Source organism: Aplidium turbinatum, chromosome 4 (genome assembly GCF_918807975.1).
Source record: "Aplidium turbinatum chromosome 4, kaAplTurb1.1, whole genome shotgun sequence".
NCBI classification, from domain to species: domain Eukaryota; kingdom Metazoa; phylum Chordata; class Ascidiacea; order Aplousobranchia; family Polyclinidae; genus Aplidium; species Aplidium turbinatum.
Genome location: NC_137475.1, coordinates 1,601,243 through 1,616,546, shown reverse-complemented (window position 1 = coordinate 1,616,546; position 15,304 = coordinate 1,601,243). Strand labels below are relative to the sequence as shown.

At 38.2% G+C, this 15,304-nt stretch overlaps 3 protein-coding genes across 3 annotated transcripts; 1 reads left to right on the top strand and 2 right to left on the bottom strand.

The window, feature by feature from the left end:
• Positions 1-580: 580 nt before the first annotated feature.
• On the bottom strand, positions 581-2,748 carry LOC145768312 (putative mitochondrial transporter UCP3). Its single transcript, XM_082579790.1, has 4 exons — positions 2,657-2,748; positions 1,808-2,007; positions 1,391-1,532; positions 581-1,088 (listed from the first exon to the last, which is right to left on the bottom strand). Exons 1-4 carry the CDS (start codon positions 2,746-2,748, stop codon positions 992-994), a joined length of 531 nt encoding a protein of 176 aa, XP_082435916.1. The 3' UTR covers positions 581-991.
• A 1,948-nt stretch (positions 2,749-4,696) lies between these two features.
• LOC145768383 (dicarboxylate carrier UCP2-like) lies at positions 4,697-10,617 on the bottom strand. The gene is made up of 7 exons (XM_082579866.1): positions 10,482-10,617; positions 9,206-9,636; positions 6,759-7,302; positions 6,300-6,468; positions 5,580-5,758; positions 5,163-5,304; positions 4,697-4,860 (listed from the first exon to the last, which is right to left on the bottom strand). The coding sequence occupies exons 2-7, from the start codon at positions 9,332-9,334 to the stop codon at positions 4,764-4,766; spliced, it is 1,260 nt and encodes a 419-aa protein (XP_082435992.1). The 5' UTR covers positions 9,335-9,636; positions 10,482-10,617; the 3' UTR covers positions 4,697-4,763.
• A 132-nt stretch (positions 10,618-10,749) lies between these two features.
• LOC145769418 (uncharacterized) lies at positions 10,750-13,167 on the top strand. Its single transcript, XM_082581057.1, has 4 exons — positions 10,750-10,995; positions 11,580-11,737; positions 11,933-12,051; positions 12,407-13,167. Exons 1-4 carry the CDS (start codon positions 10,843-10,845, stop codon positions 13,048-13,050), a joined length of 1,074 nt encoding a protein of 357 aa, XP_082437183.1. The 5' UTR covers positions 10,750-10,842; the 3' UTR covers positions 13,051-13,167.
• The last annotated feature ends 2,137 nt before the right edge of the window (positions 13,168-15,304 follow it).

Sequence of the window (15,304 nt, the reverse complement as noted above, 5' to 3'; positions counted from 1 at the left end):
GCTAGTTATCATCTTTAACATCAAGAGGTAACCTAGTAAATAGTCACCAGAAGAACGCAAGTTACAGTATATTAAATATAATATATTAATATATAAAAATATTAAAAAATTGTGGTATTATGGTATTTGGTCATATTTGGTATAATTTTTTGCAATTTTTATTCAAAAATTCCGTTTATACCTAAAAGTACTTTTCTTAAAGGGGAATATTTGCGATGACGTAAAAATGGACCGATATTGTAGTTATGACGTTTTTGTTGTTGACATTAAAGTATCAAACACTATTTTCTGCATTATTAAAACTTGCCAGCATGTTGTAAGACAAGTAGAATATAATATGTGACCTTTAAATGCAAATGAAATGATGTGGGTACAATACGGGGCTATTTTGGGATCAGAAAACCTTCCATATAATTTTGCAGAAAGCGTGGTTCTTCAATGAAAATTTCAAAGCATTACACCAGAGATTTTTGAATACCTGAATCTTGTTGTAGCCTATATAAAATCAGGGGTAAAGTTGAATTAGTTTTATTCTAAATACTTCCTTTGCCCCAATTCATGATGAGAGCAATTAGCAGGATACTTTGGGTCCGGTGCGGATCATTTCATAAAAGTCCGGAGCTTTTCAGACACAAGACATCACTAAAAACAATAAACTGACAGATTTTCTCAAGCACAATATGCCTTCAAGTAATTTGCGGCATTTTATTCTAGCTTCCGGGACTTAAAATCATTTCAGCTCATTTCCAAAGTAGGTCCTGGAACCCAAAGTAGAACCTGGAACCTGAGTTTACTGAAATTAAGCTGAACCAAAATGGAAAGTGGCGTGTGGGAATATTATTACAAATGTACCCGTTACACAAAAGCGATATATCTGCAGTTGTAGGCCGAAGATAGAGATGCCAGAACTATCACGCAAACATAAAGAAATCACTGTTATTTATTTCTCGTGTGGAATCGTTTGTCCTTTCCTTTGTGATGTCACAGCGCTTCATTTATTGAATCGCTGAAATAATCGTTTGTATTGTTCGTAGGACACAAACATGACGATATTCCACGATCCCAGCCGCAGGTATGCAGGCACGAACCTGAACAACAATCGCATCGTAACATTAACTCACCGCTAAAGAGCGATATGGAGCCAAACACAAAACTTTAGCTGCCTCCAGTTACTTGTGTTGCAAGTAGCATATTTGCATGCTGCACTGTACATTATTTATCGTGACATGGCCCGACATGTTCGAAAAAATAAATAAATGCAATCGCTATTAAGCAAGGTAGTGATAATGTCTCATTTGAGCAAGCAATTAGTAAAAGCATTCTGATTATTGTGACCTATCACTTGTTGTAGTTGTTGGAAGGCCAAGTCCCAAATAAGATTACAACTCACCCTTTGTAGAAAGCCTTCACCCCTTCCCCAAGGAACATCCTTTTGGCACAGTCTATGGGCCCACTGTACTGGCCAGGCTTCGAGTTCATGTACCTAGTTTTAACGACGTCTATGGGAGAGGCAACGACCGTTGTGATGAAGCCTGCAAGTGTGAAAACATGAAAGATACAGAGACTTTAAAGCGATAAATGGTTTATTGCGTAGTTGCTGTAGCAGTTGTCAACGAGTTAGTTACTATTGCGTAGTTATTGCGTAATAGTGCGCTACAAGTTGTCAAAATATGTGACATCATGTTTTCTACGCAGAGATTGTTGCTTATTTATTAATCTTCTCTAACTCCAAGTAATTGCCAATGCATCAAGTGATTAAAAAAGATTAACTACTTGATGTTTGGCTCTTTTATGGACTCGGCGCTACCTGCTATGAACGCAGATGTGAGGTGACAAGCTGGATTGTCCTTCATCAATCTGTAGTCTAGTATGGTCTCCTTTACGACGTCATAAGTAACAATCTCACACACGTTCACCACAGCTAGTCGAGCGGCGTTTGTCTCCAATCCCTTCCAGGCTTCCTTAACGCCAACATTGAACAGCGTTCTGAAAGAAATGAGAAACAATCTTTAATGTTCTATGTTTATCTTCACAGAAACTTACTTCGCGCTCTGAGTAGCACAACGTAAAAAGTTGATGTTTTTATCTATAGCTAACTGCTCTAGGCTGCGTCTGAGCGAGTCGGAGTCTGCCTCGCTTTTTGACCTGGTCTTGTTCTGACACGATCCCTGTTCCATATATAGAGAATACCGAGTTGGAGAATACCGCATCGCTGTCAGGGAAGCGTATTTAACAGCGGCCAATCAAGAGGTCATGGAAAACGCGTAAGGCAAAATGTGAAACACAAGGTACAAACTTAAAGGGCAAGTTCTCAAATAAATTAAAAGTTTAAAGGCACGTTTCCAATATTACAGTGATGGAACAATGCTTACACATGTTGCATAGGTTAGTTTGTGGGCAACACGATGTAGCCTTTGTTAACCAGTGCATTCAAAGTTTATCTCTCTGGCTTCAGGTCTAGCAGTGACATTTTGCTGGGTTGGTTTACAAAAACAGAAAAGTTTTATTAAACAATCTAGTTACTGGAATACCGATTTTTATTCGTATGTTGGTGTCGTTTGTATGTTACTCAATGTGGTCTTCAATGAATTGTTGGGTTCATTGAGCTTGCCAGCGCTCCCGGCATCGTGCAGTGTGTCAAAAGTGTTCTTGCCACCTTCCCTGAGAAAGCGCCATTTCCTTTCCAATGAAGGGAATGTAAAGCCTGGCAGCCATAGAGGATGATAGGTTCTTGTCTGACCAAGCCATTTGCACTAACAATGTCAAAGTGGCTAGTTTGTTTTTCTCTTTCCTCCTTTGTTACAAAATTGTCCAGTGTCCACCCAATTTATCATAACAAATTATTACATCCTGAGCAGGTGCTAGCAACCTGTAAAATTTTGGGTAAGTTAGAGATCGAAAACTTGCCGACATGTTGTAAGACAAATAGAAAATAATATGTGACCACTAAATTCAAATCAAATGATGTGGATACAATACGGGGCTATTTTTGAGGTCAGAAATAAAACCTTCCAGGTAATTTTTCAGAAAGCGTGGTTCTTCAATAAAAATTTTAAAGCATTATGACAGAGATTTTAGAATATCTGTATCTTTCTGTATAGACTAAATAAAAATCAGAAGTAAAATAAACTAATTTTTCCAAATACCCTCCTCGCTCCAGTCTTGGAAAATACAGTTTGGGTCCGCTGCCAATAAAAGACCGGAGTTTTTCAGACACAAGACATCACTAACAACAATAAACTGACAGATTTCCTCAAGAAGCACAATATGCCTCCAAGTAATTTGCGGCATTTTCTTCTAGCTTCCGGAACTTAAAATCATTTCGGCTCATTCCCAAAGTATCTCCTGGAACCTCCCCCCCCCCTCCATTCAACGCCACTGACCATCGCACAATAAAGTTTAACTGATGTCACTTTTCGTTTGAAACTTGTTCTGCTTTGATTTTACGGTAGTCTGAACATGCATTACAAGTTTGCAATGCAATTTTCACTGATAACATATTGTGGTTTATTCTTGTCTAATAAAACATGTATAATGTCTATCTTTATAGCCTGATAATAATATTAACAGTAAAACTTGTATATATCATGTCTATGTTTAATGTCTACGCTTAATAAGAATAATACAAATAAAAGTCCTAAAAACTATAAATTAATTTCGAATACAGTAGGTTAGGCGCTAAAAAGATTAGATAAATATTTTAAAAATGACTTCCATAAAACAAGTAGAATTTTACAGTAGCTTATAGTTGCTTTATCTACTTTTTGTAGATATGAGACTCGCTGCATGCACAACTTGTTGAATTATCTACAAAATGACATTCAACAAGAAATAAACGTTAATTTGTAACGTGCCGTAAATCAACACTGAAAGAGATAATGGAGAAATAACTGTATAACATGACAGTAAATAATATTGATTTGATTGAAGATCTTATTAGCTTTGTGAAATGCAAGAATTTATGCAGGTAGCCTATACTCCTGCCATTGCGCAATGCAGCCACACAGTGACCTAAGCAACAAAATTAAGGGAATTTAGCTTTAATACAACATTGAAAAAGGACCAATACCTACATCATAAAAAGTGATTAGCACAAAGTAACATTATCAGAACAATGCAAAAATCAAAACAAAGCATGAAAAATAAAAGTCTATGGCGCCACTCTGTGTCCATGTCAGGAACAGTGAAGAAACAGAGCGAGTGTCAGGAACAACACAAAAATACATTGAAGAGATTATATAATTATTTAAATATTATCTAAACTAAGCCTAGCGATGAAACTCTTCTAGCCCACACAGCACTACAGAAGTTCAACAAAACTTTCGGAATTGCCTTGTTTGTGAAATTGTGATCAACAAACTTTGCAATTTGATACGTAAAGTAACAAACAAGGTGACAGTAATTCCATAAAATTCACCTTAATTGAAATAAGTTTTACCAACCAAGGTGGCAAAGCAATCCTGGTCTAGGTTTAATCATTTCTCATGGGAAGAATTCTTTTCTCGATTATATTCACAAACAAACAAAGGCAAAAAACAATAATCCACCACCGGAACTTGAGTTTACTGAAATTAAGCTGAACCAAAATGGAAAGTGGCGTGTGGGAATATTATTACAAATGTACCCGTTGCACAAAAGCGATATATCTGCAGTTGTAGGCCGAAGATAGAGATGCCAGAACTATCACGCAAACATAAAGAAATCACTGCTATTTATTTCTCGTGTGGAATCGTTTGTCCTTTCCTTTGTGATGTCACAGCGCTTCATTTATTGAATCGCTGAAATAATCGTTTGTATTGTTCATAGGACACAAACATGACGATATTCCACGATCCCAGCCGCAGGTATGCAGGCACGAACCTGAACAACAATCGCATCGTAACATTAACTCACCGCTAAAGAGCGATATGGAGCCAAACACAAAACTTTAGCTGCCTCCAGTTACTTGTGTTGCAAGTAGCATATTTGCATGCTGCACTGTACATTATTTATCGTGACATGGCCCGACATGTTCGAAAAAATAAATAAATGCAATCGCTATTAAGCAAGGTAGTGATAATGTCTCATTTCAGCAAGCAATTAGTAAAAGCATTCTGATTATTGTGACATATCACTTGTTGTAGTTGTTGGAAGGCCAAGTCCCAAATAAGATTACAACTCACCCTTTGTAGAAAGCCTTCACCCCTTCCCCAAGGAACATCCTTTTGGCACAGTCTATGGGCCCACTGTACTGGCCGGGCTTCGAGTTCATGTACCTAGTTTTAACGACGTCTATGGGAGAGGCAACGACCGTTGTGATGAAGCCTGCAAGTGTGAAAACATGAAAGATACAGAGACTTTAAAGCGATAAATGGTTTATTGCGTAGTTGCTGTAGCAGTTGTCAACGAGTTAGTTACTATTGCGTAGTTATTGCGTAATAGTGCGCTACAAGTTGTCAAAATATGTGACATCGTGTTTTCTACGCAGAGATTGTTGCTTATTTATTAATCTTCTCTAACTCCAAGTAATTGCCAATGCATCAAGTGATTAAAAAAGATTAACTACTTGATGTTTGGCTCTTTTATGGACTCGGCGCTACCTGCTATGAACGCAGATGTGAGGTGACAAGCTGGATTGTCCTTCATCAATCTGTAGTCTAGTATGGTCTCCTTTACGACGTCATAAGTAACAATCTCACACACGTTCACCACAGCTAGTCGAGCGGCGTTTGTCTCCAATCCCTTCCAGGCTTCCTTAACGCCAACATTGAACAGCGTTCTGAAAGAAATGAGAAACAATCTTTAATGTTCTATGTTTATCTTCACAGAAACTTACTTCGCGCTCTGAGTAACACAACGTAAAAAGTTAATGTTTTTATTTATAGCTAACTGCTCTAGGCTGCGGCTGAGTCGGAGTCTGCCTCGCTTTTTGACCTGGTCTTGTTCTGACACGATCCCTGTTCCATATCTAGAAAGCTAAAACCTCAATTGCTAAGGTTACAGGGATCAGTAGTCAGTAGATGTAAGAGTAACAGAAAATATATTTCGCACTTGCTAGTGCATCATCAGTTCATCAGATCAGAACTGAAGATGCACTAGCAAGTGCGAAATATATTTTCTGTTACATCTACTGACTACTGATTGCTGTTGCCTTAGCAATTGAGGTTTTAGCTGTTTCTTTTTATGTTTGTTTGTCTTCCAGAATCCCGATACAAGATCATACAGAGACTTCAACAACTTGCGTGGTGCTTTTTTGCACTAGTTATGGAGTCATAGGCAGATAATGGATGTATGGTCGTCTCTAGATCTATGAAGCTCACCTGTAGGCTTGAAGGGAGCTGGAATACAATCGCGCTTCGAGCGGTTTCGACGTTTGAGCTTGCATCCTTATCTTGACAACCTCGGTTGGTTGGAACAATCCAACAGCGATGAACGCGGTGGTCGTCCCTGCTAGGATGCGCTGGCCTATCTGCTTGCCATTAGGCGAACCTGTAAGCCATCAGCGCTCGTTTCAATTGGTTTGTAGACAAATTGTTCGACTGAATAGTTGTATTGAATTACAACAGATAACTTTATTTTTTACATTTTAATTATGGAACAGAAAGTGAAACTGAAATCTTTTTTGATGACGTAAATCTGAGAATCGTAAGCAAAAAGCAGTAATTAATTGTCGAAAATTACTTATCCAAATAATGGAAATGTCGAAATCAACATTGCTTGAGTTGTAATCTTATTAGATGCAAGAATTTATTCAACTAATCAGATTTACTTTTTCTCACCTGGTAGCAGCTGCTGGTAGAAACCCTTTACGCTGTCATAAAGACCTATTCTTACGGCACAGAAAGCCGCTTGTCTCTGCAAACCAGCCGCCAGCCCGCCGTACAAGCTGAAGAAGCCATGAATTCGAACATTTCGAACGATAGTGCGTGAAAGACCGATGTTTGAAGGAGAAGACAATGGTGTCGTGCGGGAAGTGAATCGCGTCGAATTCGCTGAATTCCCTAATTGGCGGAAATTGGTTGACAACTTCGTTTCAACCAATCGTGGTTTCCTATTGCCTTGTTGATGGGCGTGGCTTGTGATCGACGTTCCCTGATTGGTTGAAAGCTTTTTGGGTAGATCTCGGTAAAAACTTTTCTGTTCCTTTAACAAAATTTTTTTTCTTTCTTTCATCGCTGAAGATTTTTCTTGCTGCACTCTTGATTGTAATTCTTCTGACGTCACTGATGACCTGAACGATGACATAGCTCGTTTAGAATGTTCATCGGCAAATTTGGTGATGTTCAAAGGTGGTAGAGCTTTAGAAGGTGACTCGCCGTGCACCTGAAAGAGTAAGATACCAATTAAACGAAAGACAAAACTTTAAGGATTAAGTTTAACAAAACCAATTTATTTATGCAAATATTTTGCACATGAGATGCTGCGATCATATGATCGATGTCATCATGTGATTGCACAAATACGCAATTTTGCACTGATTTAAAATTTTAGATCATGTGGAAATAATTTCTCAGTTCTTCGTGTAATTAAAAAATGAAGAGCTTGTTTCCAAAACCGCTTACATCCACTTTCGTGATTTCGAGAAAACCCTGAAAAACGTTTATGCGCGTAAGTGGATTTAGAAGAAAATGCAATTTTTAGTGTTGAATTTGAAGCAGAAAGAGAAGGTTTTGGAAAAAAAGGAATGGATAGTAGGTACCTATGGTAATACTCTACCTAATGACACTCTAAACTCAATTTTGGTAAAATGGCTCCTAAGCGGTTTTGGAAACAAGCTCTTCAAATATAGTCACCAAAATAGGCCTATTTTCAATGTTATTCAAGCACTTAAGTGGACAATAGTTTAGATCTCGGAACTTTCTCTGAACATGTGTTTAGTTGGCTACATTTTGGGCTCTTTATTCTTTGATTAGATTGACCAGGCGTTTCAACCATTTTGCTCCTACAATTTATAATGTTTTTGACAAATATAAGTGAATTGCAAACATGATATGCACTGTGTGGGAAGTAAAGGCTACCAGGCATAGTAGAAATTGATGAAATAACAACACATTTCATGTTTTGTACATATCACTTTAATTCAGTTTAAGGAGTCGGGACGATAGTTGCAACTAAAATAAAAATGCGGTTTATTGACAATCTAATGTGTGGCTGCCGTATTGATTTATAGGAGCAGACAGTGGTGTACGCAGGGGGAGGGGGGGCTTTGATTCTCGTTTTAAAGAAAAGTTTCAGTAATCAAAGTAGAGTACAGCATTCAATATGTTTTAGACAGAACTATCAAAGCAAATAACAATTTTGTTAAAAACTAAGCAAATACTAAATCCATTGCCCAATGGATCCACTGGGAGCAGATATCTATAAATTATGAAATTGTTGGTTTTCAGCAAATAAGACCGAAAACTATAAATCTAAATGAAGCAGATTTTTAAATAAAACAGCTTTTAGGTTTTGTAGTCAAATTAGCTGTTTTACATCGACACAGACCGACATGTTGCTACTCAAACACCAATGTTGCCTTTTCGTTCATTGATCACCTGGCTCAAAGAGCATTGCAGCTAATATCTCTTTTGTTGTTCCTAACTGAATGTTGGTGAGAAAAAATATATTGTCTGATATACATGAAGTCATTGCAATATGTGCAAAGAAAATCTACAAACACACTGCAAGTAAAGGTGAGTCCCATACTTGATCCAAGCATCGGTGGATGAGAAGATAAGGTTCTCATTATACTCAGGCCCGGATTTAGGGGGGGCAGAGGGGGCAGGTGCCCCGGGCCCCCCGACTTTTGAAGGGCCCCCCTACGTAGAAAATATGTGATTTTGGGTTATTTTTTCTTCTATTCAGCTTTTGAAGTTTCTGCAAAATGCTGTGTAGTGCTGGATTGATGCTATTGTAGACGCAGAGGTGGTTTTTCGCGCCGTAGGCGCAAAAAATTTTTTTGCAAGAGGGCCCCCGATCTAAAAGTGCCCCGGGCCCCCCATCAGCTAAATCCGGCCCTGATTATACTAAGTCTTCGGCACTAATGAGAGTAGGGTGGATAATTCCTTTCTCTCGGCCGCCTTTTCTTCAGCAACTACGCCCACCCAATTTATTACACCTTGGGTGTTAGAGGTGAGTGTTGTTTTTCAATAACCAGCTCAAGCCGGGTGTCCACCAAGATTGCATAACTGGAAAGCGATTCAAAACAAAACAAACTGACTATAAATAAAACTACAAGACTGACCTGCAGCCACACTTTAACTGTGTCCAATGGGAATGTGACTAGGTCTGCTGTGCATCCTCCTAATCCGGCACTGACTAGTTTTTGAGAAAGAGTGAAATAATCGGAGTCTTGTCCGGAAGAATGAGTCATAGTGGACCAATAGATGAGGGGCTTATGACGTAATGTTGGCTGGTATTTAGGAATTATTGCACTGACAATTCACAATTATTACGATAGTACAAGGAAAGACATTATTCATCTGAAGAGCTTGAAATTATTGATTCATCAAAAAAATTGGAAGTTTTCTGTGCAGTTGTCAAGAACAAAGAAATTGTTGAGTTTTAAATTTATTATTTTTGATAATGTCTTTATTTTCTTCCAGTGTTTTCTCTTGTCCGCAAACAATGGCTCCACGCCTCATTCCGACAGCAGCAAATTTCCTATTTGTTCTTCTGCAAATAAAAACCACAATTTAGCTGGGGTAGTTACAAAAACATTTGAAAGCTCTTAGCTTACTTAGTAGGCTATATTTTAAAATCATCTCAACAAACTTGAACCCTTACCAACAAATATAAACACCCGTTATGGTGATGACAACATCTTTAACAAGTTTCCGATAAGACAGTGGAAAACAATCAGGTTTAGTAACCAATTAAGTTTATTTAAAAATATTTAGAGCTTTTGCACCAGTAAAAGCGGCTTTGTCAGAAATTTTATTTAAAGATAATTTTAGGAGAATTTGGAAGTCACATTTTAAGAATTTATTTCTTGTAACAAACAAAAATAAGCATTGGCGTCAACAGCGGAACTTGAATTATGAAGAATGAGCGTGGACGTGTTACGTATCGTATCATAAGAACATATCAAAACGACACTTGAACGTAATAAAACGTTGATGTAGTTGCGTGCCCTAGATGTTTGCGCTCCTTGAAATGTCAAAAAATAATTAAACCTCATTGCTGCGAGCATTTCGTCCTAGAAGTTTGACACGCAAAATACTAGAATCAAAACTTCATTTCAAACTCAAACAAACTTTTCATGAGCTGGAAACAAAACGTAAGAGCTACTGTAATTTCTCTTACCTCCAAAGTGCATAGCTTTGCGCCATGTTCTATGAAGGTTTATTGATTAATTATTAGAATTAAGTTTATTCAAAACAAATATAGATTTACGATATTTTAAAGTTTGAAGAATAACGACAAATGTATTTTCTTCATTTTGTGCTGACTGAGCAATTTCTTTGCCATTAAATGCAATTTGCAAAAAAGTACCGTACAAAAACTATAAAATTACTCACCTTTGGAAAAGCGAAAAAATAAGAAAAAAAATTATCCCAACTGCTTCAAGGCATGCAATTCCGCAATTGGTTAGCATTAAAACATATATTTTAGCACTGCGTTTGCAGTACCCGACACAGCGTTCCTGTGGGTTCTTCATTTTCGCTAGATATTTAGTCTATCCCAAAATGCGGCAAGGTAAGTTGCGTTGTGACGTCACAATTTAATCTGTTCTTGAAAATACTATGCCAACGGTCACCAAGGGGGATGCAATAGCAAGAAAAATTAACTGATATTTACACGGAGAAGTCTGCAGTTAGGCAGGAACCACTAGAAGTTACCGATAAAGCAAGCAGACTATGTAATTTAGTCATAAGTGACATGACTTCATGCGCATTTCCAAGTTCTGTTTCAGCATCTACATTGTGGTCTTTTCCTGTTGAAGATCAAGTAATTTCTTCCCCCACGTTTGGATGGCCGACGGATATTTGCAACAAAAAAATCAAAGAGCATTGCGACGATGATACAAACAAGGCAAGCGTGCATGTACAATTTTTTATCTTTTGTTTTAGTAGAAATAACTAAAGCTATGAGGAATTTTTTTGACTTTTCGAATGGCTTTTAGAACTGCTTTGCATAACAGTTATCATATGATCAGACGCTACTATAAGATGGCAGTTGCAATTCATAAATAATAGTTCACGTTGTGCAATGTGAGATTAGATCATATATAACTACAGTATTCAAGTTCTCAGCTCGCAATGGCTGGTTTCTTTCGAACAAAGAAAAAAGATTAATATGCTTAAAAACCTCAAAGCGTTTTAATTGTTTGGAAGTTAGCTACAAGCCTGTTCCTTTCAACTTTTTAATTACTTTTAAGGGTTATTAAAAAACAAACTATTAATTTATACGAGAACTGTAAATTGTGAAATTGACAGAAAACGGAGCTTGACTGGTCTGACAATTATGAGAATGCTACTTGCATTGTTAATTGTGTTACCGCGTTGATGTCAACTTTTTTGCAACTGCGCGGTAATGTAGTTTTTTTAATGTTATTGGCTCATACTTTAACGAAAATTCTACAGCAATAATTGCTTAGCTCATTCTTCATTCCATAGGTTTTGGATTTTGCGAGATTGGAAAGCGATATTTTAAAAAACGTCTTGGGAGAAGAAGACGAACAAAAAGCTAAAGATGACGTCACGTATCAAAATTCGAATGACATTTTCCCTTCTTTTAATTTTTTACCTGCTCCAATTCCACACAGTTTAATCAAGTAATCTTAATAGCCTACTGACAGTTTTTTTTTTTAAAGTCAATTTTTTATGAAAGCAATTAATTTTATCAGATATCTTTCTACTTCGCTTTATGTTTATCCTTACATGCAAACCACAAACATGATTAAAGGCAAAACCTAACTTGACAAATAGTCGACAATTCATGACAAAAAATTAAAGCTTTATTTTTTCAGAGCGAATCCTATATTGAAGCTGTACCCCCGAGACCACGTGATGTCAACAATGAGGTTCTATGACAAACAATCACAGTCTCTCATCAACAACCATGCGATGACATTGGCATCAAATCCTTGTACAGTACAAACAAATAATAACGTATTAGATTTCATTTTCAAAGTTAGAACACTCGATTTTCTAATCAAACGTTGACCGAAAATCAATTTAAAAAGATCTGTATAAATATTTCTAATTTGAATAAGACCATGATTACCAAATTTAAGATTTAGCACATTTTCATATCTTCTGCATTTACACTGTACTGCGTTTACTTGTAATCCTCTCCGATATGCTCAAATGGGGGATGACTGCATCCGTGATCTGTAAGTCCGGTAAGGAGGAGCATATCGCAGAGCAAACTATCTGCAACTGCACAGTCGTGTGAAGCCATCATTCAAATTGTTTGATTTTATGATTTATTTACATTACAGATGCACCACTTGTCAATCACCAGAGCGTGCACTTTCCGGAGCAACAACAGAAGTTACCGGAAGCTTACTCATCCTCCACGGAGAAGCATCCGCACACGGCAGTGTCCACTCATATGACCGAGTCGTTCGGAAAATCTCGTCAAGAACACCCACTGCCACTCCAGTGCCCTTGTGCAGTCAACCTGCTTACCGTTTCGTCATCGGTTGCGTCACCGTACCTTTACACCATTCCCGTGACGTCACAAGCCTACATGACATCATCACTCCAAAGGTCCGCGTATAAAAATCCGTCCAGTGTCGGATATTACGTAGAAAATTACTTTGCGCCAAGAAAGCTGACGACCAATCATCTTTACAACTCAGTGGGCGTGGCAAAGCTGGAACAAAGCCAACGCAGCGACTCCAATGCAGCAGCGCCTTCTATGACTTCACCTGCTGTTATGACACCACAAAGCAGCGAGCAACAACAAGTTACAGAAAATCGCACTTTTGTCGCGACGCGACGAAACCTGACGCCGGGGGTGCCACCCAAAGATGATCAAAAGAAGCGAAAGCTCAGCCAAGAAGAGACGGTGATGACGTTTGCGCAAATCGTCGCCGCTTCCCGTCCAACGGAAGGAAGAACAAATCGATACCATGAATAATCACCATCCGATCGATGATGTCATAATTGAAAAACAATGCATGAGCGCGTCGCTCCTGCACGCCACTGGGCAATCTCGTTTCTAATGAATTGTGATGAAATAAATGAAAATATTAAAGCCCGTTGAAAGTTGAACAAGAGCATGCCGCTAGTATTTTGTGTCCTCCCAACGACGAGTAGTTTTCTCAAATTACACCACTCGGTTCTAGTCCGGGGAAGCACGGTCCACCTGGGAGGGAAAGAATCTTCGGCCCCAGAAACTAAAATTACGAGAAAGAAGACACACAAAAATAATCGCATACTGATGTTACCATCTTACAATGCCCACAGGTTTTTTCCTGCCAGTGTCACATATCCACCTTCAACAAAATAATAACAGAGCACATTGCTCATTTTGGCAGGATATAGAGCAGCGTTTCTCAACCTTTTTCAGCACGGGGGCCAAATCCAAGACCAAAATTTTGCAAAGGACCGCAACAAAAGAAGCGCATTGACTTTTAATAAGTTTCCCAAAACGAGCGATAATATTGAAAGACTCGAAAGTTAGTTAAAATAATGATTTGTCAACCGATTATGTAATTTGGATTTAATCCTAACCATTTTACTGAAAGTGCTTCACACACTTAAGTGATGTTGAACTAAAAACAGAGGCATTTTCAGTGGATTGGCTATCAAGTTAGAATACTTTTCTTTCGGTAATCTACTAGTGAAATAGTTAATCACGCCTTAATGCTCCTGTCAGCTTCACTTCTAATGGCAAATGTAGCAGCTCCGGCTGAAAATCATTTGGGGCGGTGGCTGCTTCTACTATATTGCCATACGTGTTGCAAATATTTTCATCAGGGGCAGGAAAGAATTGATACCATTAACGAGAGTTTCAAAATCATAAATCACGTCATTAATAAGCCTACTGTAACTTCAAGTGATTCGTTGACTTGGTGCTGGCATAGCATCGCTTATCCAACAAACCGCAGTGGACAAACTGAACATGGGCACATCTTCATATAGCCAGCATCAATAACGGCCAGAAATTGGTTTAACTTGCGACGATCAAGCGCATTTGCAGTTTGCACGAACCAATTTACTGTTCATCTTATGATTTCCATTACATTGAGCATCTTCAGTGACGTAACAACGATATTTTCTTGGTGTAAAATACGATGCCACATCTCTGGGGTAAAATTATCATCATCTGCTAACGAATCCATAGAGACTTTGATTTTTTCTTAACATGAAAAGAAACTCATCGTTGCAACTGAACACTTGACACTTGGCAGGTCCAAATGTGCTTCTAAAACTCTTCAACAAAATTCACAAAACATATGTATGCCTTGTTTTGTACCGTGAATGGAACGCAAAGTGAGAAATTCCTCGCAAATGTTAAAGTCTGGCGTAACTCCCCTGATAAATTAAGCTAATTGCTTTGTATCCGTAGTGTTGAGAACGTCATTATAAGGCATTTTCTTTGCTAGCACGCAAGTTAGGCCATACGACAATCATGCATTCTCGCCATTTTGGGCAGTTTTTCTGGCACTAATAATAGTTTGCAGAATGAATGAAGGCTGTAGAAACAATAGATGAAACATTCGGCCTCATGCGGCCGAATGGACCAGGGTTAAAAATCACTGATGTAGAGAGAGTGAATAGTTTGCGGCTTCACAAGCACATAATGCGATCATTATCATCCATTCGGGGGTGCCACGACCAACATGACTTCATAATGAGACATTGAAACACGATGAGATATCGATGATGAATTTTTATTTACCGTAATTGCTTTGCATAACATCGGTTCTTACAGACCACAAGTAATACTGTATTTGAAAAAAGGCAATAACCTAAGATTGCAAAGCAATGACAATGCTGTAAGTTTGCGTGTAAACTTGACCCAGTAAAGAGCATTGATTTCAACCTGACGTTGCATGCAGTAGCGTAGCCAGGAATTTTGAAAGGGGGGGGTTTTGACCACCCAGCGGCGGGGGGTCTGGGGGGCCTTCCCCAGAAAATTTTGAAAAATTACTTTGAATTTGGTGCATTCTGAGTGCATTTTCAACAAAAATGTGGGTACGAATATTCCTGTAAAATGGTGCTGTCCGGTAGCATAGCAAAAGGATAAGATCAAGTTTTCTTCGGCATTTTTCGGAAATAAAGCTTAGTCTCTGTGTTTTTTATGTTGCTAATTCCTGGCTGAGATGTTTGGTATTGGCAAAACTCGCTCTTTTAATGCAATTTTGTTTAAAATTAGGCAATTTTTT

Excerpts from the sequence above, each read along its gene's own strand:
- LOC145769418 (XM_082581057.1), top strand. The coding sequence starts at position 10,843 with ATGACTTCATGCGCATTTCCAAGTTCTGTTTCAGCATCTACATTGTGG. Across the intron at positions 11,738-11,932 it reads ATTCCACACAGTTTAATCAA|AGCGAATCCTATATTGAAGC; the intron begins GTAATCTTAATA and ends TTATTTTTTCAG. Across the intron at positions 12,052-12,406 it reads GACATTGGCATCAAATCCTT|ATGCACCACTTGTCAATCAC; the intron begins GTACAGTACAAA and ends TTTACATTACAG.
- LOC145768312 (XM_082579790.1), bottom strand. The coding sequence starts at position 2,748 with ATGGCTTGGTCAGACAAGAACCTATCATCCTCTATGGCTGCCAGGCTT. Across the intron at positions 2,008-2,656 it reads ATGGCGCTTTCTCAGGGAAG|ATTGTTTCTCATTTCTTTCA; the intron begins GTGGCAAGAACA and ends AGAACATTAAAG. Across the intron at positions 1,533-1,807 it reads CACATCTGCGTTCATAGCAG|GCTTCATCACAACGGTCGTT; the intron begins GTAGCGCCGAGT and ends TCACACTTGCAG.
- LOC145768383 (XM_082579866.1), bottom strand. The coding sequence starts at position 9,334 with ATGACTCATTCTTCCGGACAAGACTCCGATTATTTCACTCTTTCTCAA. Across the intron at positions 6,469-6,758 it reads CTACCAGCAGCTGCTACCAG|GTTCGCCTAATGGCAAGCAG; the intron begins GTGAGAAAAAGT and ends GATGGCTTACAG. Across the intron at positions 4,861-5,162 it reads GTGAAGGCTTTCTACAAAGG|GTTCGTGCCTGCATACCTGC; the intron begins GTGAGTTGTAAT and ends ATTGTTGTTCAG.